The 27,679-nt window shown below is 38.0% G+C and overlaps 1 protein-coding gene across 10 annotated transcripts in view; it reads left to right on the forward strand.

Moving 5' to 3' along the window:
- LOC110456976 (myosin-IIIb-like) overlaps nt 1-27,679 on the forward strand; it is a 157,847-nt gene that overhangs the window by 24,621 nt on the left and 105,547 nt on the right. For 9 of the 10 annotated variants that reach the window (XM_021508051.1, XM_021508052.1, XM_021508054.1 and 6 more), the window contains 4 exons: nt 502-657; nt 11,126-11,301; nt 13,131-13,335; nt 15,243-15,319. In XM_021508051.1, coding sequence (XP_021363726.1) covers nt 519-657; nt 11,126-11,301; nt 13,131-13,335; nt 15,243-15,319 — 597 coding nt within the window. In that variant the 5' untranslated portion in view covers nt 502-518. Of the gene's footprint in view, nt 1-501; nt 658-11,125; nt 11,302-13,130; nt 13,336-15,242; nt 15,320-18,552; nt 18,754-27,679 lie in introns of those variants that run through there. The other variant, XM_021508055.1, reaches the window with a different exon arrangement.

Here is a 27,679-nt window from a genome sequence, read left to right on the forward strand (position 1 = left end):
ACTTCTTCTCAATAACCAAAAGGCCCAGGGTACTGATATTGGGCCTGTAGCATGCTGGGATGAAGGACTATCAAGTTTGTTCAACTGAATGACCTTGACCAACTTTCAAGGTCACAGGGGTCAAATGTCGTAAAATCTTCAAGCGACTTCTTTTCAATAAGCAAAAGGGCCAGGGTACTGAAATTGGGCCTGTAGCATGCTGGGATGAAGGATTACCATGTTAGTTCAAATGAATGACCTTGATCCACTTTCAACCTAATGTCCTTGTTCGACAATCAAGGTCAGAGGCGTCATATGTTTAAATCTTTCAATAGGTTCTTATGAAATCTTAAGATTACAAGTGTTAGATTAATAACAGGTGAGCGATGCAGGCCCATTGGGCCTCTTGTTTACAGACCATAATGTTACATGGGCAGAACTTTTTAACTGACACAATTTTTTTTGTATTGAAACTTAAATTTGTTTGAATATTGTCTATTGTGATTTTGTTTCTGTTGACAGGTCCTCTGGCACGTGAGATGCTGCGTCTGTATGAAACTTTTAGTAGTGAAATAAAGTTCACAGAACTTGCCGACCCCTTGGAGACATGGGAACTACAGGAACTGGTGGGAGAGGGGACGTACGGGGTCGTCCATTCTGCCCGACACAAACAAACAGGTCAGTACAAATTAAAGGTGGGTGGGTGGGTGGGTGGTGGGCGGGGGCAAGTTTACTGCATTGGCATGGACCATTCTGCTTGTCAGAAAAAACACCAAGAATGGGGTAGGAAGACAACAAATACTAGGTAGTCATGGACTGTGAGTGAATGCTGCCAGTATAAAAACACAGGTTAGTCCAAACTAAAGGTAGGGAAACTGTAATTACTGGGTGTGCATGGACCATTCTGCCAGTATAAAAATACAGGTCAGTCCAAACTAAAGGTATGGAAACTATAAATCCTGGGTGGGCATGGACCATTCTGCCAGTATAAAAACACAGGCCAGTCCAATCTAAAGGTATGGAAACTATAAATACTGGGTAGTTGTGGACCATTCTGCCAGTATAAAAACAAAGGTCAGTATACAGTTTAAGTATGGGGTTGAGGGATATATCAAGTTTCTGGTGTCCCGAGACCAGTTATATTTCCCGAGGCGAAGCCGAGGGAAATAGGCATGGTCAAGGGACACCAGAAACTTGCTATATCCCTCAACCCCATACTTTAACCGTTTTATTATACCGATACACACTGCAGAGATAGTTTTAACTAGAAAATATTTGTAAACCATAAGCTGTATAGCTTCACGTCCCAACTTCCTCTTTATGGCAATGAAGCCAAATGCTTCCGAGTTCGATAACAAGCTCCGTCCACCTCATGCGTCGCTTCCGAGTTCAGTAGCAAGCTCCACCCACCTCGCACGTTGCTTCCGAGTTCGGTAACAAGCTCCGCCCACCTCTCGCCCGATTGGCTCGGCGGAAACACCCGAGTGTAGGTGTATTTTAGTTCCCAGACTAACACACAGGACTAAAACACAGTCAGGCAAAAGTGGGGATATATTCAATTTAACCAATTACTTTTATATAGAGTAAATAAAGTAGAGGTATAATAATTCTAACTAAAAGTAGGGAAACTATAAATTCTGGGTTGTTGTGGACCATTCTGCCAGTATAAAACACAGGTCAGTCCAAACTAAAGGCAGGGAAACTATAATATTGGGTAGTTGTGGACCATTCTGCCAGTATAAAACACATGTCAGTCCAAACTAAAGGCAGGGAAACTATAAATACTGGGTGGGCATGGACCATTCTGCCAGTATAAAAACACAGGTCAGTCCAAACTAAAGGTAGGGATACTATAATATACTCAGTAATTGTGGACCATTCTGCTAGTTTATTTTTTGTGTCTAGGATATCCTCAGAAAAAGGGGATTCAATTTTGTATAAACAGAGGGTGTTACCCCACCCCCCAAGGGGGCAGAGGGGTGGGGGCCAATTGGGGAAATTGAGATAAATCATTATTATTTTTTGTCTTCTGTACAAATAAAGGGATTTTAACCAAATTTTGTCTAAATGTCATTTGACAAGAGGAATTGAATTTTGCATAAATGAAGAGTGTAGTGTGTCTCCACTGAGGGCAGAGGAGAGGAGTCCACAAGGGAAAACATAGGGGGAAATGTTGAAAATTCCTCCTTCTGTATGAATGGAGGAATTTGAACCAAATTTGGTGTAGAGCATCATTTGGTAATTAAAGGCGACTCAATTTTGAATAAATGGAGGGAATTGCCCCTGGGGGCTAAGGAGTGAATCCCTAATAGGGGAAATTTAGTTAAATCATTTGAAACTCCTCTACTTCCTTACAAATGGAGGGATTTGAACCAAATTTAGTCAAGAAATCCTTGGGCAAGAGGAATTCACTTTTATATAAACGGAGCGTTTGGCTGCCCTTGGGGCTGAGGGTCGGGGCAAAAAAATGGGTTATTTTGCCATGTTGCTTAAAGCGACTTTTTTCTCTGGAACAAAGTGATGGATATCATCAATTTTTGGTTTGGAGCATTCTTCGGTTATTGAGGATTAAAAATTGTTCCAGTTGAAGGGCTGAACCCTAGGTCTGAGGGGTTGGGCCAAATAGAATGTTTAACTTGGACATTATGGAGACCCCCACCCTATAACCATGGAAACAATTGCTGAGCATCAAGAGAAAATCACAATTATGATATAAGAATTGACCCTTGAGTCTGGCCCCACCCCTAGGGACTTGATTTCTGAGCCATAACTTCGAAAAGGTAGAGATCCCCACCCCATTACCATATATACCATTGCTGGGCATCAGAAGACGAACACAATCTTGATATTAATATTGACCCTTGGGTCTGGTCCTTACCCCTAGGGACCTAAAATTCTGGACCATAATGTTAAAATGGTGGGGATCCTAAACCCATAGCCATATATACCATTGCAGGACATAAAGATCCAGGTGAGTGATACAGGCCCATTGGGTCTCTTGTTCCTTATCGCCAAAGAGCCAGGAATTGATCTGAAGACTTTTTTTTGAAGTCTCGCCAAATTACATGTAATCAGGATAGAATCAATAATTAACATGCATTGTACTGCCGTTATTAGTTTCCTTTGGGACATAAAATTGAGGCAAAGCAAACAATTGAATTTGTTGTTCAACTGTGTTATTGTAAAAATTGTTTCCTTTTTTAGCTCACCTGGCCCGTAGGCCAAGTGAGCTTATGGCATGGTGCGGCGTCCGTCGTACGTCCGTCGTACGTCCGTCGTACGTCCGCCTGGCATCCGTCAGGCGTCAACTTTTTACTTTAAACAACTTCTTCTGAATAACCAAGAGGCCTAGGATGATGATATTTGGCCAGTAACATGCTTGGATGAAGGGCTTCCAAGTTTGTTCAAATAAATGACCTTGTCTAATATTCAAGGTCACAGGGGTCAAATATGTTAAAATCTTTAAACAACTTCTTCTGAATAACCAAGAGGCCTAGGATGATGATATTTGGCCAGTAATATGCTTGGATGAAGGGCTTCCAAGTTTGTTCAAATAAATGACCTTGTCTAATATTCAAGGTCACAGGGGTCAAATATGTTAAAATCTTTAAACAACTTCTTCTGAATAACCAAGAGGCCTAGGATGATGATATTTGGCCAGTAATATGCTTGGATGAAGGGCTTCCAAGTTTGTTCAAATAAATGACCTTGCCTTATATTCAAGGTCACGGGGGTCAAATATGTTAAAAACATTTAAACAATTTCTTTTAAATAACCAAGAGGCCTAGGGTGATGATAGTTAGCCAGTAACATGCTGGGATGAAGGGCTACCAAGTTTGTTCAAATAAATGACCTTGACCTACTTTCAAGGTCACAGGGGTCAAATATGTTTAAAACCTTTAAACAACTTCTTCTGAATAACCGAGAGGCCTAGGATAATGCCAGTAACATACTGGGATGAAGGACTACCAAGTTCAAATGAATGACCTTGACATCTATATTTTAAGGTCACAGAGGTCAAATATGTTTAAAACCATTGAATGACTTCTTCTTAATAAGCAAAAGGCCAAGGGTGATGATATTTGGCCATTAACATGCTGGGATGAAGGACTATCAAGTGAATGACCTTCGCCCATATTCAAGGTCACAGTGGTTAATATATGTTTAAATCTTTAAATGATTTGTTCTGTATAACCAAAAGGTCCAGGGTAATGATATTTTTCCAGAAGCATGCTGGGTTGGAAGACTATAAACTCTGTTCAACCTAATATTATAATGTCCTTGTTCGACATTCAAGGTCNCGTGACTAAAGCTATCCCGTAGCTGTTTATTACATCTGTGACAAAAGCTAACCCGTAGCTGTTTATTACATCCGTGACTAAAGCTATCCCGTAGCTGTTTATTACAGCTGTGACAAAAGCTATCCCGTAGCTGTTTATTACAGCTGTGACAAAAGCTATCCCGTAGCTGTTTATTACATCCGTGACTAAAGCTATCCCATAGCTGTTTATTACATCCGTGACTAAAGCTATCCTGTAGCTGTCTATTACATTTGTGACCAAAGCTATCCCGTAGCTGTTTATTTCATCTGTGACAAAAGCTATCCCGTAGCTGTTTATTACATCCGTGACTAAAGCTATCCCATAGCTGTTTATTAAATCTGTGACTAAAGCTATCCCGTAGCTTTTTATTACATCCGTGACCAAAGCTATCCCATAGCTGTTTATTACATCTATTACTAAAGCTATCCCGTAGCTGTTTATTACAGCTGTGACAAAAGCTATCCCGTAGCTGTTTATTACATCCGTGACCACAGCTATCCCATAGCTGTTTATTACATGTGACTAAAGCTATCCCGTAGCTGTTTATTACAGCTGTGACAAAAGCTATCCCGTAGCTGTTTATTACAGCTGTGACAAAAGCTATCCCGTAGCTGTTTATTACATCTGTGACTAAAGCTATCCCGTAGCTTTTTATTACATCCGTGACCAAAGCTATCCTGTAGCTGTTTATTACATCTGTGACCAAAGCTATCCCGTAGCTGTTTATTACATCCGTGACCAAAGCTTTCCCATAGCTGTTTATTACATGTGACTAAAGCTATCCCATAGCTGTTTATTACATCTATGACTAAAGCTATCCCGTAGCTGTTTATTACATCCGTGACCAAAGCTATCCTGTAGCTGTTTATTACATCCGTGACTAAAGCTATCCTGTAGCTGTCTATTACAACTGTGACTAAATCTATCCTGTAGCTGTCTATTACATCCGTGACCAAAGCTATCCCATAGCTGTCTATTACATCTGTGACTAAAGCTATCCCGTAGCTGTTTATTACATCTGTGACAAAAGCTAACCCGTAGCTGTTTATTACATCCGTGACTAAAGCTATCCTGTAGCTGTCTATTACAACTGTGACTAAAGCTATCCTGTAGCTGTCTATTACATCCGTGACCAAAGCTATCCCATAGCTGTCTATTACATCTGTGACTAAAGCTATCCCGTAGCTGTTTATTACATCCGTGACCAAAGCTATCCCATAGCTGTTTATTACATCTGTGACTAAAGCTATCCTGTAGCTGTTTATATCATCTGTGACAAAAGCTATCCCGTAGCTGTTTATTACATCTGTGCCTAAAGCTATCCCATAGCTGTCTATTACATCTGTGACTAGAGCTATCCCGTAGCTGTATATTACATCTGTGACTAAAGTTATCCTGTAGCTGTTTATACCATCTGTGACAAAAGCTATCCCGTAGCTGTTTTTTCCATCCATGACCAAAGCTATCCCATAGCTGTTGATTACATCTGTGACTAAAGTTATCCTGTAGCTGTTTATTGCATCTGTGACTAAAGCTAGCCTGTAGCTGTTTATATCATCTGTGACTAAAGCTCTCCCGTAGCTGTTTATTACACCCGTGACCAAAGCTATCAAATAGCTGTTTATTACATGTGACTAAAGCTTTCCCGTAGCTGTTTATTTCATCTGTGACTAAAGCTAGCCTGTAGCTGTTTATATCATCTGTGACAAAAGCTATCCCGTAGCTTTTTATTACATGTGACTACAGCTCTCCCGTAGCTGTTTATTTCATCTGTGACTAAAGCTAGCCTGTAGCTGTTTATATCATCTGTGACTAAAGCTACCCCGTAGCTGTTTATTACATACGTGACCAAAGCTATCCCGTCGCTGTTTATTACATCTGTTACTAAAGCTATCCCGTATCTGTTTATTACATCTGTTACTAAAGCTATCCCGTAGCTTTTTATTACATCTGTGACTAGAGCTATCCCGTAGCTGTTTTTTCCATCCATGACCAAAGCTATCCCATAGCTGTCTATTACATCCGTGACCAAAGCTATGCCATAGCTGTTTATTACATCCGTGACTAAAGCTATCACTAAAGCTATCCCATAGCTGTTTATTACATCTGTGACTAAAGCTATCCCGTAGCTGTTTATAACAGCTGTGACTAAAGCTATCCCATAGCTGTATATTATATCCGTGACTAAAGCTATCCCATAGCTGTTTATTACATCTGTGCCTTTTCTATGTGCATTAAAGATTTTTTCCTTGGCAATTTTTATGGTTATTTTTTGTAGCTTAACAGTTAAACAGAATGGACAAAGGGTGTAAAGGGTCCTCCTCAGAGGTTTAGAATTACTTGTTATAGTCATAATCTGGAATAAATTAACGACGCAAATAGGAAATTTGAAATAGGAAAACAGGAAAATATCTGATATTACAGTTTTACGGTATTGATGTAAGAAATTAAACATTCATGTATGTCAAATGCTGCTATATCAGAATTAACCTAATTAATGTAATTCTTTAGTAAGCCTGTTGGTGATTTCATGATTTTGATGCCCAATACCAGCGTGCATCATAACTAGTTTTTGTTAGCTGACCTGGTTCGAAGGACCATGTTGAGCTTATGCCATACCGCAGCGTCCGTCGTCCGTTATCCGTCCGTTGTCTGTCGTCCGTCTGTCCGTTCATCAACTTTTCCTCTAAAACGCTACTAGTCCTCAACGGCTGAGTAGATTTTGACTTTGGTTTGGAGCATCCTTAGGCCAATGGGACTCCATTTTGTATAAACGGTGGGTGTGGCCCTCCTTGGGGCAGAGGGGCGGGGCCCTATGGGGGGAAATGGAGGTAAAACCTTTAAAATCCTTCTTCTACCGCAGGGATTAAGGGATTTTATCTTAATGCAGCCTGGAGCATCATTGGGCCAAGGGGACTCAATTTTGTATAAATGGTTGGTGTGGCCCCCTAGGCCTGGGGGCAGAGGGACTGAGCCCAATAAGGGAAATAGAGGTAAAACTTTAAAAATTCTTCTTCTACCATAGGGATTAGGAGATTTTATCCTTATTTAGTCAGGAGCATCCTTGGGCCAAGGTGATTCAATTTTGTATAAATGGTGGGTGTGGCCTCCCTGGTGGCAAATGGGCGGGGCCAAATTTGGGAAATAGAGGTAAAACCTTTTAAATCCTTCTTTTACTATAGGGATTAAGGGATTTTATCCTCTTTAGTCTGGAACTTCAATTTTGCTAACATTTCCCGGTGAGCAATACAGGCCCTTTAGGCCTTTTGTTCCAATTTACATACACAATGAATATCAGTATTTACTCCATTGTAATATCTTCAATTAGATTCATCGGATTGAAAATAGGTTACGTCAACGTTTTATTTTATACACAAACAATTTAAGTATTAAATGTGTTGCAATCTTTCAAGACTGACTGGGCCCTTTAATGTCAAGCTATGACTGAGTGAGCGATTTCTATTGTTTACTTGTACAACGATGCGACGAAGTTGTAAATTTTATATGTCACTGGTTCCGAGACACTTCACCTATAAATAGATATTGTATACACACTGTATTGGGTAGGTTACTGGTAGCTAGGGTGAAGATCTAGCCCCGTCTCCCATCACTCAACCTGAGACACTTCACCTATAAATAGATATTGTATACACACTGTATTGGGTAGGTTACTGGTAGCTAGGGTGAAGATCTAGCCCCGTCTCCCATCACTCAACCTGAGACACTTCACCTATAAATAGATATTGTATACACACTGTATTGGGTAGGTTACTGGTAGCTAGGGTGAAGATCTAGCCCCGTCTCCCATCACTCAACCTGAGACACTTCACCTATAAATAGATATTGTATACACACTGTATTGGGTAGGTTACTGGTAGCTAGGGTGAAGATCTAGCCCCGTCTCCCATCACTCAACCTGAGACACTTCACCTATAAATAGATATTGTATACACACTGTATTGGGTAGGTTACTGGTAGGGTATAGATCGAGCGCCGTCTCCCATCATACTAGCTTCATAGTCGGTCCTAAAACGTTGCAACTCGTAAATGTTTTGCAATATGAACATTGTTCATGTATGAAGTAAAGCTTTGATATTACCTATTTCCAATCTGATGAATCTTATTACTCCATTGTTAATGTATAAACTGCGAGAACATCTCGGTGTCTCAATGTAGGGAATATATTCTGATGATTCTGGGTATGGATTGATTTGTTTTTGTTTTACGTCCTATTAACTGCTTTGGTCATTGAAGGACTACCAGGTTTTGGTGGTGGAGGAAAGCCTGAGTTCCTGTAGAAAATCCACCGGCCTGTGGCCAGTACCTGTAGACTGCCCTATGTAGGTCTCGAACCTGCAACCCAATAGTGGATGGCTATAGTGGTAGCAGAATGTCTCAGGTGGAGGAAAGCCTGAGTTCCTGTAGAAAAACCACCGGCCTGTGGCCAGTACCTGTAGACTGCCCTATGTAGGTCTCGAACCTGCAACCCAGTAGTGGAGGGCTATAGTGGTAGCAGAATGTCGGACGCCTAAACCACTTGGCCACCGCAGCCCTTTGGTTCTGGGCATAAAATCAGCTTCAACATGTCTGCAAACAAAATCTGTTATAGTAGATAACATATATACAATGATTCTCATGTTACAGGAAAACGTCTCGATATAGAAAATATATTCCGATGGTTCTGGTCATCAAACCAGTTTTAACCAGTCTGAAATCCAACACTGTAACAGTAGATAACATACAATGATTCTCATGTTTATGGGGGAATGGCTCGATGTCCAAAATATATTCTTATCGTTCTTGGCGTGCAGTCAACTTTATCTAGTTATCTAGGACGTAAAACACAAACAAACCAAACCAAACCAAACCAAACTGATACGGAAGGAAGGAATCAAGGGGCAGAAAGCTGACTCGGTATCGTTCTGTCTCTAGGTAAACAATTGTACAGGTCTTTTGTTATCATATTTCCTACTAAGTGATTCAAACCTCTATTTGATGGCAATTCAATTGTTGAAACATTAAAAAATCAGTTGATTAATTATTGTCGTATCTGTGTGTATGGGGATGAAAATCAGCGTGTTTTGTGATAATGTGGGACAGTGTTACAAGGAATGGCTGAGCCAGCAATCAGTTGGATTTGAGTAAATAATCTCTGTGGAATATTTGTGAAATATGTTCAAACACAAGAATTACTGTGTAATGGCAACTAATGGGAGGCTGCAATTAACAGCAGGACAGTATTCACTTTAATGATATCTTCCCGTACTCATATCAACAGAATTTAGGATTACTTTGTTTGGTGTTGATACAATATCCTACAATACGTCATCATGTAAAGTGAAACGCCAAACCAACAAGGAGGCCTATTATCCCATTTTTTGTGCCGCCTGCAACGCGAGGCGACGTATAGGTACTACTTTGTTGGCGTCGTTGTTGGCTGTTGCGTCGTCCGAAACATGTTTGCGTGCGATAACTTGAGTTCCCTTGGGTTGATTGAACTCAAACTTGGTACACATACTGCATACCAATACAGCTCAGAGGAGTTCACATTTGTGGTGGAGTCATGCTCTTTTATTGCCAAATAAGGACATTGTGTATTAAATGCAAGATGTTTTTGATTTTTCAATCAATTCCTTTCAAATTTTGTATGCTAATGCTAGAAGCAATAATGTTCAACATATATTATGGGTTTTTCTGTCGAGTTTACTAAAAGGGCTGAGCAGGCGACACATCCACTCCTGTGGAATTCTTGTTAGTAACAATCATTAGGTGCTGAGATGGAATTCATTCGATGTGTGGACAAACTTTACGGTGAGGGGTTTGTCGTACTCCTCCAGCATGTCCGGGGCGGAGCCATGGTAGGGTCCTAGGGGGCAGTACCCCCTCCGTCCAACAGAAAATGATTTTAAGGGATTTTGAATACTGATATGTGACAGAACAACGTGGCTGATAACTTTAACATCAATTGAGAACTGTCAGCACTTTATGTAAACGAGGAAATTAAAAAGTAGTTTTTGAATTTTCTTGTTTATGGTCAACGGTTCCAGATTAAATTTGATGTACTAAAGAGAAATTTGATAGCTCGGTGAGGGGTTATAAATGATTTTCCAGGAAATGGGAAATAATTATTTAGCAACACACACATATAGATATCATAGGAAATTTACGTGAGCTTAACTCATTCACCCCTGAAATTTCATAATGAACTATTCCAACATTTGATTTGGAAGAGTTCAAATGTGTCTTCAGGGGTGAATGAGATAAGACAATGAATTAACAATCAGAAAGAAAAACAACAATTGTTTTATTAAGAGATTTATGTGTATAGGTAATTATATATAAATGCCTACAATTAGCTACACCATTATACTTGGAAAAAGATTTCTGATATACTACAATTTTTTTTCTGATGGTTGGTATGATAAACGAGGCAATGTTATCTAACAATGGTTAATAGAACCTTCCCCTACCTTGACAATGTGACGGAGAAATTTCCAATCTCCCCGAGGGGTGAGGATTTCTCTGTTATATCCTCCAGATAGGGGATGATTATTTTCCTTGCACCGTTTAGATACTTGTTATTACAATACTTGACACACGGCTGTAGTCACCTTTCTCATTAAAACTACCTAAGCTGATAATCTGACACCTAGTTTTATTCAAACAACTTGTTGCATCTCACAAAAAGCCGGATTAGACAGGTTTCTTAGTCCATCATTATAAGCTCCAAATATACTTTGTTCAGTTTCCTCTTTATTTTAAAATCTTAATAAGGAAAGTTTTGATTTGATACAAATAATACTGTGTAAAAATATCTTCCCCAGGTGAGATTGTGGCTGTGAAAATTCTTGAAGCGATTCATGAACTAATTGAAGAGATTGAAGAGGAATATGTCATCCTTCGTGACCTGGGAAACCATCCCAACATGCCGAAGTTCCATGGAATCTACCTCCGCCAGTCAGAGTTCCGGGGGGAGGATCAACTATGGATTGCTATGGAGGTGAGATGTGGCATTTTTTCATATTTCCGACACGTAATGGGATTGGTGTTAAGTGTTTGCCTCCTACGTCAGTCTGTTCCTGCAAAAATTGGTCAGACTTTGCAGTTTGCTTAATTATTCTTATACTAGAACTGGAACAGTCATCAAACTTCATATCAGTCTGCATTTATACCAACATGAACATTATAACATTAATACCAGCATGAACATTATGACATTAATACCAGCATGAACATTATAACATTAATACATAGAACATTTATACCAGCATGAACATTATTACATGTATACCAACATGAACATTATAACATTTGTACTACAGGAGAATTATAACATTTATACCAGCATGAACATTATAACATTTACATTATATACCAGCATGAACATTATAACATTATACCAGCATGAACATTATAACATTTATACCAGCATGAACATTATAACATTAATATCAGCATGAACATTATAACATTTATACCAACATAAACATTATAACATTTATACCAGCATGAACATTATAACATTTATACCAGCATGAACATTATACATTAATATCAGCATGAACATTATAACATTAATACCAGCATGAGCATTATAACATTTGTACTACATGAGAATTATAAAATTTTTACCAACATGAACATTATAACATTAATATCAGCATGAACATTATAACATTTATACCAGCATTAACATTATAACATTAATATCAGCATGAACATTATATCATTAATACCAGCATGAACATTATAACATTTGTACTACATGAGAATTATAACATTTTTACCAACATGAAAATTATAACATTTATACCAGCATGAACATTATAACATTTACCTGTATACCAACATGAACGTTATAACATTAATACCAGCATGAACATTATAACATCTATAATACATGAGAATTATAACATTTATACTAACATGAACATTATAACATTAATATCAGCATGAACATTATAACATTTATACCAGCATGAACATTATAACATTTGTACTACATGAGAATTATAACATTTTTACCAACATGAACATTATAACATTGTATGTTTTATGTATAATGAATATTCATTAAAGTTATATGAATGTGCCTGATGTGTGATGTATATTAATTATATATATGAACATGTTTGATGTTAATTGAATATTCATTAAACAGCTGTATATATACACATATCTGGGGTTCAATGAATATTCATTAAACAGCTATATACACATATCTGGGGTACAATGAATATTCATTAAACAGCTATATACACATATCTGGGGTATAATGAATATTCATAAACCAGCTATATACACATATCTGGGGTACAATGAATATTCATAAAACAGCTGTATACACATATCGGGTGTACAATTAATATTCATTAAAACTATAAATGTTTTCAATGTCATGAATATTCTTGAAAACAACATAAATGAATTAGATGTATAATGAATATTCATTAAAACGATATAAATGTTTAGATGTATAATGAATATTCACTAAAACGATATAAATGTATTAGATGTATAATGAATATTCATTAAAACGATATAAATGTTTAGATGTATAATGAATATTCACTAACACGATATAAATGTTTAGATGTATAATAAATATCATTAAAACGATATAAAATTTTTTGATGGCTTATGAATATTCATGAAAACAACATAAATGTATTAGATGTATAATGAATATTCATGAAAATTATATAAATATATTATATGTATAATGAATATTCATTAAAACTTTATATAAATGTTAAAGATGCATTATTTATATTGATTCATGGAAACAGTATTTAAGTGTGTCTGATATATGATGAATATTCATTACAGCTATGTGGGCGAGGCTCTGTGACACATCTGACTAGAGAACTCATGAAACAAAAGTCTGCCATGGATGAAAAGCTCATAGCTCACATCCTCGGTGAAACATTAAAAGTTCTCGTTCATCTTCACACCAATCATATCATTCACCGCGACATCAAAGGCCACAACATCCTTATCACAGACGAGGGCAAAGTTAAACTCATAGACTTTGGTAAGTTGGAATTAAGATGAAAACAAAATGTCAAAGTATTTAAATTTTTCATCCATTCGTAACATGAAACACATTTCTCTGAATATTATTATTATCCCCCGCTTTCACCGAAACGGGGGATATTAATTTGGGTTTGTCCATCTGTCTGTCTGTCTATCTGTCTGTCTGTCTGTGAATGTCTTAAGGGCTCGACCAAGTTCGATGACCACTTTCAGCGGACCCCATTTGGTGGAGTTATGCCCCCTTGAATAATGAAAAACATCATTATCTGCTGCTCATCGTTTCCGTGCAATAACTACAACAAATGTTAACCCATTTTCTTTAATCTTGATCACAGGGTGAAATGCCTTAAGGACTCGGCCAAGTTTGTTGACCACTTTCAGGGGACCCCATTTGACGGAGTTATGGCCCCTTGAATAATGAAAAACGCCATTATCTGCTGCGTTTCGTTTCCATGCAATAACTACAACAAATGTTTACCTGATTTTCTTCAAACTTGGTACCAGGGTTAAATGTCTTAAGGGCTCGACCAAGTTTGTTGACCACTTTCAGGGGACCCCATTTGGCAGAGTTATGGCCCCTTGAATAACGAAAAATGTCATTATCTTCCGTTTCTGTTAATTAACTCTTGCAAATAGTATCCGATTGTCTTCAAACTTAGTAACAGGGTTCAACGCATTCAGGGCTCAGCCAAGTTTGACAACCACTTTAATCGGACTCCATTTGGCAGAGTCATTATCTGCAGTTTCCGCTTAATAACATTGGCAAATGTTAGATAAGGCTTTTTTTTTCAAGTTTCAAGCTATACATAATGTTTCAACAGCACGATACTCGCATGTTTAAACCTAACTTCGATAATGTTAACCTACAATATGTCCTGCAAGCGGGAGATATAAATTCCACGATTTTGCTTGTTGTTTTGTTAACTGCTTCAGAATCAGTTGACATCTGTTATTGACACTATGTTATATACAGGAACTTTCACAATGTCATACTTGACAACCCTCCCTATTTATGAGTGAGACTCCTGATTTCGGACCCTTACACTTAGTATTTTCAACCAGTGAAATTGTTAAACTATTCCTATATTCTTAGATCTATTGATTTCATCGGAAAGAACAACTCAAAATATGTCATTTTAGGGTTGTTTTGTCTCTAGGGGGTAATACGCACATTATATCTATGTTCTAGTTTTGAGCATGCAGAATCTCTGCGTGAAAATTTAAAAAATTGGCAAGTATGTAATATAGATATGGTTCTTTCAACTATCTATGCCTCAGATGTATTCACATATACAGTAGTCCCCAGTTATACTGCCACCTGTCGCCCAGTGACAATTTTGGCGGTATAACGGGGGTGGCGATACAACGGGGTAGATTCAGTAGGACGGCCAAATGTAGGACATGTGCAGTAAAATGTTCATCTATTTATACATGTGAAACAAACACTGCATATACATACCCCTATATTTATTTTGAAATGAGTGATAATCCATTTCACTTGGAGCTTTTAAGCATTATAAGTTAATGAAGTACAGTTATGATTTACATTGGTACAACACACCGACTTGTAACACAGTCCGTGACGCAGAACTAGGACAAGTTTGGTCGCTTTGATCAGACGTAGCTCCTGCCTGAGTGGACTGGTCTGTGGGAGCCATGTTGTCCCTCAGTGTACGCGATACAAAAAACACAATATTTAATGTTTGATTCATAAAAGTATAAAGTTTACATAGCGGTGGCAATTGAAATCTGAATTGACCGCCATGAGGGAAACTTTGTCTCTCTTCCAACATAGGTCAGACTTTTAACCCCTTTTCTAATAACTTAATACCCCCTTCGCCCAAATAACATCTAAAGTATGTACTTTTGTGTGATGAATTATGACCATACTGTTATGTTTTACAGGCGTATCAACGACACTGAAGAGCACAAATGACCGCCGGCGTACCTCAGTGGGAACACCATATTGGATGGCTCCAGAGGTCAGTAACGTAGTCTATGATCAAGTGATAGACAGGTCAAAGGTTATATTGACCAGTGATAGATCTCAGTGTGTCTGGATGTAGTAAAAAGTTCTCTGAGTATGTAAACAGACTTCCTGTTTACCAGGGGATATCTCAGTGTAGGGACAGACCTCCTGTTTACCAGGGGATATCTCAGTGTAGGAACAGACTTCCTGTTTACCAGGGGATGTCTCACTGTAGGGACAGCCTTCCTGTTTACCAGGGGATGTCTCAGTGTATGGACAGACTTCCTGTTTACCAGGGGATATCTCAGTGTAGGGACAGATTCCTGTTTACCAGGGGATATCTCAATGTAGGGACAGACTTCCTGTTTACCAGGGGATGTCTCAGTGTATGGACAGACTTCCTGTTTACCAGGGGATATCTCAGTGTAGGGACAGACTTCCTGTTTACCAGGGGATATCTCAGTGTAGGGACAGACTTCCTGTTTACCAGGGGATATCTCACTGTAGGAACAGACTTCCTGTTTACCAGGGGATGTCTCAGTGTATGGACAGACTTCCTGTTTACCAGGGGATATCTCAGTGTAGGGACAGACTTCCTGTTTACCTAGGGATATCTCAGTGTAGGGACAGGGATCCTGTTTACCAGGGGATGTCTCACTGTAGGGACAGACTTCCTGATTACCAGGGATATCTCAGTGTAGTGACAGACTTTCTGTTTACCTAGGGGATATCTCAGTGTAGGGACAGACTTCCTGTTTACCAGGGGATGTCTCAGTGTATGGACAGACTTCCTGTTTACCAGGGGATATCTCAGTGTAGGGACAGACTTCCTGTTTACCAGGGGATGTCTCAGTGTAGGGACAGACTTCCTGTTTACCAGGGAATATCTCAGTGTAGGGACAGACTTTCTGTTTACCAGGGGATATCTCAGTGTATGAACAGACTTTCTGTTTACCAGGGGATATCTCAGTGTAGGGACAGACTTTCTGTTTACCTAGTGATATCTCACTGTAGGGGCGGACTTCCTGTTTACCAGGGGATGTCTCAGTGTAGTGACAGACTTCCTGTTTACCAAGGGATGTCTCAGTGTAGGGACACAGAGGTCCTGTTTACCAGGGGATGTCTCAGTGTAGTGACAGACTTCCTTTTTACCAGGGGATGTCTCAGTGTTGTGACAGACTTCCTGTTTACCAGGGGATATCTCAGTGTAGGGACAGACTTTCTGGTTACCAGGGGATGTCTCAGTGTAGGGGCGGACATCCTGTTTACCAGGGGATGTCTCAGGGTAGTGACAGACTATCTGTTTACCAGGGGATATCTCAGTGTAGGGACAGACTTCCTGTTTACCAGGGGATATCTCAGTGTAGGGACAGACTTTCTGTTTACCAGGGGATGTCTCAGTGTAGGGGCGGACATCCTGTTTACCAGGGGATGTCTCAGTGTAGTGACAGACTATCTGTTTACCAGGGGATATCTCAGTGTAGGGACAGACTTTCTGTTTACCTAGTGATGTCTCACTGTAGGGGCGGACATCCTGTTTACCAGGGGATATCTCAGTGTAGTAACAGACGTCCTGTTTACCAGGGGATGTCTCAGTGTAGTGACAGACTTCATTTTTACCAGGGGATGTCTCAGTGTAGTAACAGACTTCCTATTTACCAGGGGATGTCTCAGTGTAGGGACAGACTTTCTGTTTACCAGGGGATGTCTCAGTGTAGTGACAGACTTCCTGTTTACTAGGGGATGTCTCAGTGTAGTGACAGACTTTCTGTTTACCTAGGGAATGTCTCAGTGTAGTGACAGACTTCCTGTTAACCAGGGGATATCTCAGTGTAGGAACAGACTTCCTGTTTACCAGGGGACATCTCAGTGTAGGGACAGACTTTCTGTTTACCTAGTGATGTCTCACTGTAGGGGCGGACTTCCTGTTTACCAGGGGATGTTTCACTGTAGGGACAGACTTCCTGTTTACCAAGGGATGTTTCTCGATTGAAACAGTATGTCAGAATATAGGATTCATTCGAGGTCGTCTCAGGCCTTTATACATTTAAAAAAAATCTATTTTTTTAAGGTTAAAATGTGCCCGAGAGCCTGAGAGGCTGAGAGCCTGAGAGGCTGAGCACCTGATAGGCTGAGAGCCTGTATCATTTTTCCTAAAAGACTAATTGTCTTTATCAGAAGCCATCAGTCTTAGATACAACTAATGTTTTAATTGGTCAAATATATTTTGAACAGACCATACCTATATATTTTAAAATTTCTCAAGTTAAATGACCAATATCAGAATATCGTTTAATCGTTTAATGTTTAACTTCTATATGTTAATTGTGCAATGAAATAGAATGGTGGTGAGTGGGGGACATAGTTTTGGATGACTTAGTGGGCGTCGTCAGTCTCTCCCTGTTGACGTCTAGACTGCGACATGATATGTAGGTAAACAATCGTGACTCGTACCAGAGGCTAACATGGCATATTACTGTATTAATATCCCTGTACTCATAGCTCTCACAGAATATTTGCCTATCAGAAAGAAAACCTTCCCCCAAAAAAATCAGCTTCTTAGCATAAATAAACAATATTAGGTCACATGAACTTAACCTGTCCATCCCTAAAATGGTGCAAAAGTAGGACGACCCACCCGATATGACAATAAAGTCTATCATGTATTAAAGGGGTTAACAGGTGGAATTGTGAAATGTACCTAAGTTATAACTTAACAGCTTGTTTGAGCAAACACTGATATGCTTAATGAAAAAGTAAAAGTCAATTTGCGATCTGTGAAATATTTTCCTGGGTTTCTGAGGCGTTTGCTTTCTGCCTTGTGTTTTAGTGTCCATACAAATCTTATCTCTGTAGAAAAAATGCTGATGTTTTGGAGTTTTCCTACAAGAAATAGGTTTTGATAAATGTTGCGAAGCTGACTAATCTTTTCGTATTTGTTTTACCCTGTGCTTGTGTTTGCTTTAAGGCAAGGTGTTTCACTTGACATTTAGAGTTTACCTGAAATCATGATCTAGCTCTGGACAATTTTCCTTGAATTAAGTTATTATAGAAATAAATTTCATGGAGTGACATTAACAAGCAAGTGTTATTGGAGTTTTAATTACTGTTATTTTTGGTAAAGCTAACAATGCTTCACAAAGCTTGGTGATCTGATTATACTTCTATACCGCGACCTACAACTGATGTCTGGGATGGATCTACCTGACTGAACACACCAGTAGACCATACCTCTGACTTCAGCAGCCGACTTCGTTGACAATCCTCAGTCTTATACGGAAGTGAAATGCGTACATTCAAGAGAATCATGACATTATGTAAACCTGTCCACTCAGACATAATTAGGTCTTGAGGTTTGCAAAATAGATATGATGTGGCTTTATGGGACCAGTAGAACTTAAATTATTACACGGAGAACGAAACATGGAGTTTAACTTCTGAGTACAGGTAAATAGTTCACTAAAGAAAAACATTGTTTGGATCTGATTATGTTCATAATTACAGGTATTTGCCTAGGTACAGGAGGCATCGGTATTTTTCGTACCTAATAGATGAAACGCAGGTATATATTACATACAGGTTAAAATGATCAGAAGAACTTAACTTTCTGTTCATCCATGAAATTGATGATACGATGTATCCTTTCATGTGAGTCTTGTCAAAAAAGGCAGACTAAAATGTTTAACTAATTCACCCCTGCAGACACATTTGAACTCTTCCAGTTCAAAGGTTGGAATAGTTCATTATGAAATTTCAGGGATGAATGAGTTAAGACCAGTTGAAGTTGAATTGTTCACATTCATGTGTTTACGGTGGACTTGCATAAAACGTTTAAATTTCAAGTCCTATGGAGCCGTACCAGACCTGAGCAATCACTCTTTCTACTTTGTACAGGATTGGTAATCTAAAAAATTAAGAATACTTGAAAATAAGAACCATTTAAATAAGTAGTACGTCCAGTACCTACATTTGTTTTTGTCCAAATAACCTATGATCAGTTATACATGTGCCAAGTAAAATTGATATTAATCGTATTGCATAAATATATTCCGTTTATTTTTGTACCTATTTTACCGTAAAATATATAGAATTATAGAAGAAAAATTTAACACTGACATGTATTTGAAAAAAAGGATGGTTATTTTACTGTATTTTTTCATCATTTTAAAGTAAAAAATATGTCTTTTTCCTCAACTCCAGCAGTCATACCAAAAATAAAACTACTTTTTGCCAAACTTCAACCTTATCTGTTCACATACTGTGTAAGCAAAGTGTATCAACGTGTCATTTGATCAGGGTAAAACACCCACACTTGGTGTTAACCTGCCTGAATAGAGGCAGAGCTGTCTTTGAGAAATACTTGGCTCAGGTAACACAATTAACAGGTAAGTTCTTTACCTTCAGTGACCTAATTTATTCCCACAGACTCGGATATCTCATGTGGTTGATAGTCAGTCACTTGGCCAGGACAGATTGAAACGAAAAAAATGGGAAAATTGAAGTCCAGTGGATAAAAGAGTCGGACTGGATACACAATCATATGTCTTGTCAACAACTGCTTGTTGAATGTCAACGTTGACAGAATCTGATAAATTGTTTATCTAGAACACCATTCCGATCTATTTATAGTTACTGGATGAATAGAAACATCTGTTTACTGTAAATAACACGTCTAAATATACTTCAGTGATCATTATAGAATACAAAGTTATCAGTTTTAATTCTTGTTACTATCTGATAAATGTACCTGTCACTAAAATATTTACTGTCAATACTGTGGATATACTATCTTACACAGTATACCTGTATTTTTTGTTAGAGTTAAGGATGTATGTTACCTTACACATATGCATTAGAGTTAAGGGTGTATGCTACCTTACATATTATGCCTGTAACTTGTGTTAGAGTTAAGGATGTATGTCACCTTACAAATTATGCCTGTGATATGCGTTAGAGTTAAGGGTGTATGCTACCTTACATATTATGCCTGTAATTTGTGTTAAGAGTTAAGGATGTATGTTACCTTACACATATGCATTAGAGTTAAGGGTGTAAGGTACCTTACACTTTTTACCTGTGACCAGTGTTAGAGTTGTCTACCTTGATGATGTATGCTACCTTTTACATTATACCAGTGACCAGTGTTAGAGTAATTTACCTTAAGGATGTATGCTACCTTTCACATTATACCAGTAACCAGTGTTAGAGTTATTTACCTTGATGATGTATGCTACCTTACACATTATACCAGTGACCAGTGTAAAAATTATCTGTCGTAGGATGCACACTTTACTACTTTAGAACAGTTGTTCAATTGAAAGGCAGAAAGAAACAAGTACATTCATAAAACGAAGATTGTCTCTGGGTCCTGCCAGCTCCTTGGGACTTTGTCCGTAGGTCATTAGTAGGAAATGGTTGAGAACTATATAATTGCTAGCTATAGGCATAAAGAGGCAAATATACACTTATGCTACCAGACTGGGCTCAGGGTTCTGGCCCAGCCCAGCCTATGAAAACTCACTCCATTGAAACAGTTGAGATATCCAACCTACAACCAGATGTTCAGTTACTAGACAGGAAGCGATGAATTCCTTAATTAGCACTTGTTATATTTTCTCTGCTTCAATTTCTTGTATTCTTTTTATATGTGCACCATTTTCAACAGATTTAAATTGAAACTAAAAATCCATGTGAGCTGTTACGGCCACTGAGCCTCTTGTTTATATTTAATTTTGTAAGAAGAAATAAAAACTTATTTTGTTCTGTTTGCCAATTTTTCAAATATTTGGAAATGTCTAGATCAATGGATTTCTTTTATTTTAAGCAGTGAAAAAATGTAGAAGATTTCATACACATCAGTCACCCTTAAAATGACCTCCATGCAGTAAAACCTACCTTGGTGAATTACCTCCCTTCATTTTTGAGTTGTGTCAATACTGTTGTATATATCAATAGATGTAGTATATTATACATTGGTGGGGCCTAAACTGAATTAACATTGGTAGGGTTTCCACTGAATAAACATTGGTTGGACCTACACTGAATAAACATTGGTTGGACCTACACTGAATAAACATTGGTTGGGTCTAAACGAAATAAATATTGGTGAGGCCTAAACTCAATAAACAGTGGTGAGGCCTAAACTGAATAAACATTGGTGGGGCCTAAACTAACTAAACTTTGGTGGGGCCTGAACTAAATAAACTTTGGTGGGGCCTAAACTAAATAAAGTTTGGTGGGGCCTACACTCAATAAACATTGGTGGGGCCTACACTCAATAAATAGTGGTGAGGCCTAAACTCAATAAACATTGGCGGGCCTAAACTGAATAAACATTGATGGGGCCTTAACTAACTAAACTTTGGTGGGGCCTGAAATAAATAAACTTTGGTGGGGCCTAAACTGAATTAACATTGGTGGGGCCTGAAATAAATACACTTTGGTGGGGCCTAAACTGAATTAACATTGGTGGGGCCTACACACAATAAGCATTGGTGGGGCCTACACTCAATAAACAGTGGTGAGGCCTAAGCTGAATAAACTTTAGTTGGGCCAGTAAACTGAATAAACATTGATCGGGCCTACACTCAAAAAACAGTGTAGAGGCCTAAACTGAATAAACATTGGTGGGGCCTAAACTGAATAAACATTGGTGGGACATACACTCAATAAACATTGGTGGGACCTACACTGATACAGATTGGTGGGGCCTACGCTCAATTAACATTGTTGGGGCCTAAACTGAATTAACACTGGTGGGACCTAAACTGAATAAACATTGGTGGGGCCTTCACTCAATAAACATTGGTGGGGCCTAAAATGATAAACAGTGGTGGGACCTAAGCTGAATTAACATTGGTGGGACCTAAGCTGAATTAACATTGGTGGGACCTAAGCTGAATTAACAGTGGCGGGACCTAAGCTGAATTAACATTGGTGGGACCTAAGCTGAATTAACATTGGTGGGACCTAAGCTGTATAAACATTGGAGGGGCCTACACTCAATAAACATTGGTTGGGCCTACACTGATAAGCATTGGTGGGACCTAAACTGAATAAACAGTGGCAGGCCGGAACTGAATAAACAATTTTTGGGCCAAAACTGTTTAAGCATTGGTGGGGCCTACACTCATTAAACATTGGTGGGGCCTACACTGAATAAACAGAGGTGGGGCCTAAACTGAAAGAATATCCATTACTCAGGCTTGTGTCACCAAAGCAGGATACTCTTAAAAAAACAGGACTCTGTAGTAAATAAAGTAATATCTCAGTGACATCTCAAACATCGGGCCGTCACTACATACTCACTGTCATTATATAGTCAAATCTGATACAGACTGTTTTAACATAGTAGATAATATAGACGGGTGGTTGCTTAATATAGCTTTGGTTGTACATGTTCCACTGATACTTTAAAACAGAAACAAAATACACTGAAAACAGTATTTTAAATCATACTCGGGGACTGTTAAGGCCTACCTATTTTTTTTGTTTACGTTGTTGACAAAAAATGTTCAGGCGAGCGTGTACGTAACACCAGATCTGTAGGGCATGACAATGGATTCCCCTCCAGACCTCTTTATGATCCACTGCCCTTCTGATTAAATACTCCTATGTGACACCACTGAGAACAACTTGAAAGGATAGGTATTCCTTAAAAAAGCTTAAAATGTTTAATGACAATAAAGAAGAAAAGAAAACAATAAAAAAAAAAGAAATCAAGGCCCATGTTTACAATAGAAAAAGGTGTGACTTAAAGAAGGGCGTTATCAGAGAATCTGGTCTTACTCTAAACTGTAGAGAGTTCCGTACCGAATGGTATGTGTCCCAGTGGGTAATGGGATTGTGTGAGAGTATATGCATGCTTGATGTGTGTATATGTGTCGGTGGGGTGTAACACTATTACAGTAAACATCAATATTACATTATTATAATGTAACTAGAGAGAGTGTGCCTGCTCTCTCCTCCAGCCATCTGGAGCTGAGACTGATTTTAATTTGTACCAGATCTAAAAAGTTTCCCGGAGAGGAGTCATCTCCTAATTACATCTGGTATGGAATCTGGCAGGAAGCTAGCAGTGCAGTAGAGATTCTTAAATATGGATGGTTGTAGAGATTCTGTAAATTATTCTTTAAAAATTGATTTTTCCTCTCTGCTTTTAAAGTTTCAATTCAATTGGTAATAAATTTGGGACATTTTGAAGAATTATGACATTGTGTCTTTGTGGTATGTGAAATTATGAAATGAGAGTGTTTTATATGTGATGCACTTAAATTTAACCTTTAAGTGTTATATGCAAGAATAACATCATTGGTTGCTGTGAGTTTTACATATTTTCTAGTTGGATAGGTCTTAAATATTTAAGTCACAGGTAAAAAAGTGTTTGGTAGCATGTGTATACTCAAATAACAGGAATTTTTTGGGCTTTATTTTTCATAAAGGGAGATAACTCATCACTCATGCTACATGTATAATGTAGCTGGCCTCAGACCCTTTAAACAATGTTATATAATTTTGCTTGAGACCTGATCTTTATAGGTTTTGTATCAGCTATCCAAGACAAATTTGCGGTGAGTTGGAAAAGTATTCATGACCAGCATTTTGACCTGAGCTTTGCTCAAGTGACCTATTCTAATCGCTTTGCTTCCATCGTTGTCCGTCGTCCGACATGCGTAAACTTTTTACATTTTCAACTTCTTCTCAAGAACCAGTCGATGGATTTTTTTCAAACTTGGTCAGAATCATCCTTGGTAGATGAGGCTACAAAATTGTAAAATTGGAATTCCTACCCCAACCCCTGGGGCCAGGGCAGGGCCCCAAAGGGAAAATTAACCAATATTTCAAAAATCTTCTTCTCCAGACTCAGAAGTACTACAGTCGTTTTCTCTGCATGGAAAGAAAGATCATCAGAGGCTTTACTTAAATTGTAAATTTCAGGACCCTCGAGCTATCCGTTCTCCCTTGGGGAGGGGGTAAAGTTTACTATAGTTTATATAGGGAAGTAACACTTTTGGGTAATTTTGACAACTTTCTGTAGGAAATTATTTTTACTTTGTGAGAATTATCCTTGGAGGAAGATGGTTTCAATTTGTAAAATTGAAATTCCTACCCCAACCCTTGGGGCCAGGGCGGGGCCCCAAAGGGAAAATTAACCAATATTTCAAAATCTTCTTCTCCAGACTCGGAGGTACTTCAGTCATTTTCTCTGCATGGAAAGAAAGATCATCAGGGGATTTACCTAAATTGTAAATTTCAGGACCCCCAAGCTATTCGTTCTCCTTTGGGGAGGGGGTAAAGTTTACTATAGTTTAAATAGGGAAATAACACTTTTGGGTATATTTTGACAACTTTCGGTAGGAAATTATTTTTACTTTGTGAGAATTATCCTTGGAAGAAGATGGTTTCAATTTGTAAAATTGAAATTCCTACCCCAACCCTAGGGGCCAGGGTGGGGTCCTAAAGGGAAAATTAACCAATATTTCCAAAATTTTCTCATCCAGACTCAGAGGTAATACATTCATTTTCTGTGCATGGAAAGAAAATCATCAGGGGCTTTATTTAAATTGTTAATTTCAAGACCCCCGTGCTATTCGTATCCTTTTCAGAAGAAAATTAATCAAACTTAGTCAGAATCATCGTTGGTGAATGAGAGTATTACTTTGTAAAATTGGGATTCCTGCCCCTCCCCAGGGGCTAGGGCGGACCCCAAAGGGAACATTTACCAATATTTTCAAATTCTTATCCTTTGATGACATGACAAATATTGTATTTCACTTAGTTCACATGCTGATTTCCACATCACATCTAATCAAATTCTTATCCTTTGATGACATGACAAATATTGTATTTCACTTAGTTCACATGCTGATTTCCACATCACATCTAAACAATAAAATAAAGCTACCAGTACCTATGATATAACTCAGGTGGCCTCTTGTTTAAAGAAAATTTTAATAATGTCAACATAACCCCGTTGTACTATGATATGACCCTGAAATTCCTGCTCAGGGGCCCAACAACATATACCATATCCTTTCGCAAAAATAACTTTTATACAAAATAATCAACCATGTTAATTAAAGGGGGAAAGATCATGCTTTATTTAGGTATGACATATAGTTTCATTTCTTTCACATGAAAGTAATAAAAACTCATTTAAAAAAGAGCCTAAAATTGAGAAATGCAATACATTCGTGTACAACGAACCGGAAGCATTAACTGTGGTCTGAGGCCTTGTCAACAAGGGAAACAACTCCGTAAACAAATCAAATGTGTACTTTGAAAGTCAGCTTGTAAGATTAAGGGGGATAACTCTTAAACAACTTAAAGGTGTACTATGTAAGTCAGCTTGTATAATTTAGGGGGATAACTCCAAACACAAATTACATGATTAACTCTTTCCGTACCGTTGTCGTGTACACACGACAACAGTCATCCTGGTCCCCGTTGTCGACAACAGACTTTGGTGTAACTTGTCTTCTGTTTAGCTGGTTATCGCACACGACAATCGCGTAATACAATTACTTGTCGCTAAGATCAGCACCCATCAGTTGGAAAGAAATAGTTTTGTAGGTGCAGAGTACACAATTTATATTTTGTGACCTATTGTTTTCGAATCTTCCGCAAGATGCTTGCGTTTGGTGATTCAAATATAAACAATATGGCGGCAACTCAATTCGATATGAACTCTCATAAATTTTATTAAATTCATCACCAAATATTTAAAATATGAATATTTTAATATAAGTCTTTATGAAATCTAATAGTTATTAGAAAAAAAACCTAACGACTTCGTATTTGTAAACAATAATCAATCCCTATTAGTAACCTCCACTACAACGCTGTTTCTAAAGCAAGGTTTCGTATCGTTTGTTGCCGAACAGATGCCGATTTCTCTATCATAATCAGCTGCCAGTTAATTATTATGCTGCGAAAATAAATGAAGAAGTGTGTGTCTTTAAACAACAACATGAAAAAATAGCAATATTTGTTCACAGTTACCTGTTTAATTCTTGCAGCAATTACAACTCGTCTAAAAAGATAATTAATAATCCGCCATTTTGTTATATGCGTGGGGGCGAGTCTAGTACGGACATCCGGTACGGAATCCGGACCGGATTTGCAGTACGGAAAGAGTTAAGGGGGATAACTCTAAAACAACTAACAGGTGTACTATGTAAGTAAGCTTGTGTATTCTTAAGGGAAAAAGCTCTAACGCAAACTCCAGGTTTAAATGAGTAAGGTGAATAATATACATCATTAAGGGAGATAACTCTAAAAGAAATCACGGAAAATATTTGTAAGGGTAGGATAAAATCTTAAATTGGTTAAACTTTTTTTTTCATGATCATCTGGAAATAAATATGTTGGACAATCTGTATTTGAATAAAATCTCCAGAACAATTTTCTGAAACCTTTATCTACGGTTTATCTTCCAATGTCCCAAGGATTAAAAAAAAATATGAATATTAGTTTTTAATATTTTACAACAATTATGAAACAAGATTTTACAACTTATATTAATCACTCTTATTGGCCAGGATGTTAGCGTGCCGGGGGATCTTTTTATGATGAAATTTGCTTAGTATGCATCATATTATTTACACATATATATTTCCAGCTGCGAACAAAACCAGAAATATTCATGGTTCTGTTAGGACATTGTTTTGTATGTGTGACAGTAGTTATATTGTAAGGATATCCAGATTTATGTAGTAACTGTGTTTTGTGGCCATACTTGGATGAAATTTCTCCTTGACAGCTCATACATTGTAACTGAATACCTTAAAGTGACCGGAGTCAAGAACGAATTCCGAAATGTCTCAATCTTTACTCAATCTTTCCACTTCATCTTAAGGTTAATAAGTGTTACAGTTGTAGTCAAATGGAACACACTATTAACTAATTCACCCCTGAAATTTCATAATGAACTATTCCAACCTTTGAATTGGAGGAGTTCAAATGTATCTTCAGGGGTGAATGAGTTAAAACTGAGCTGTGTATACACACTATAGTAAACTGTCTTATACAAACCAATGTATAATACAGCTTACATCAAGTTCACCAAACCAAACCCTGACATAGATCCTTACTAAACCCTTTCAGCACTGTAGACAATAATAGACTCATCCTGATCAATGCATGGTAGAGTCATCTAAAGTTACATAGGGGAGAACAGGCTAAACTAGTGTTGGGAATCATTATTTATATCTATGTTTGATCAGAAGATTAAAAGGTAAAAGAGAAGCATACCCAGAATTAGTATGATGTGATGGATACTAAATACCCAGGGCTCGTAGTCATGAAACCATTCTCATGCTCAAAGTCAGATTTTGTGCTCAAAGTCAGATTTTGTGATCAAAGTCAGATTTTG

The sequence above is a fragment of the Mizuhopecten yessoensis genome, unplaced genomic scaffold (genome assembly GCF_002113885.1).
Source record: "Mizuhopecten yessoensis strain PY_sf001 unplaced genomic scaffold, ASM211388v2 scaffold8989, whole genome shotgun sequence".
Taxonomy (NCBI): Eukaryota; Metazoa; Mollusca; class Bivalvia; order Pectinida; family Pectinidae; genus Mizuhopecten; species Mizuhopecten yessoensis.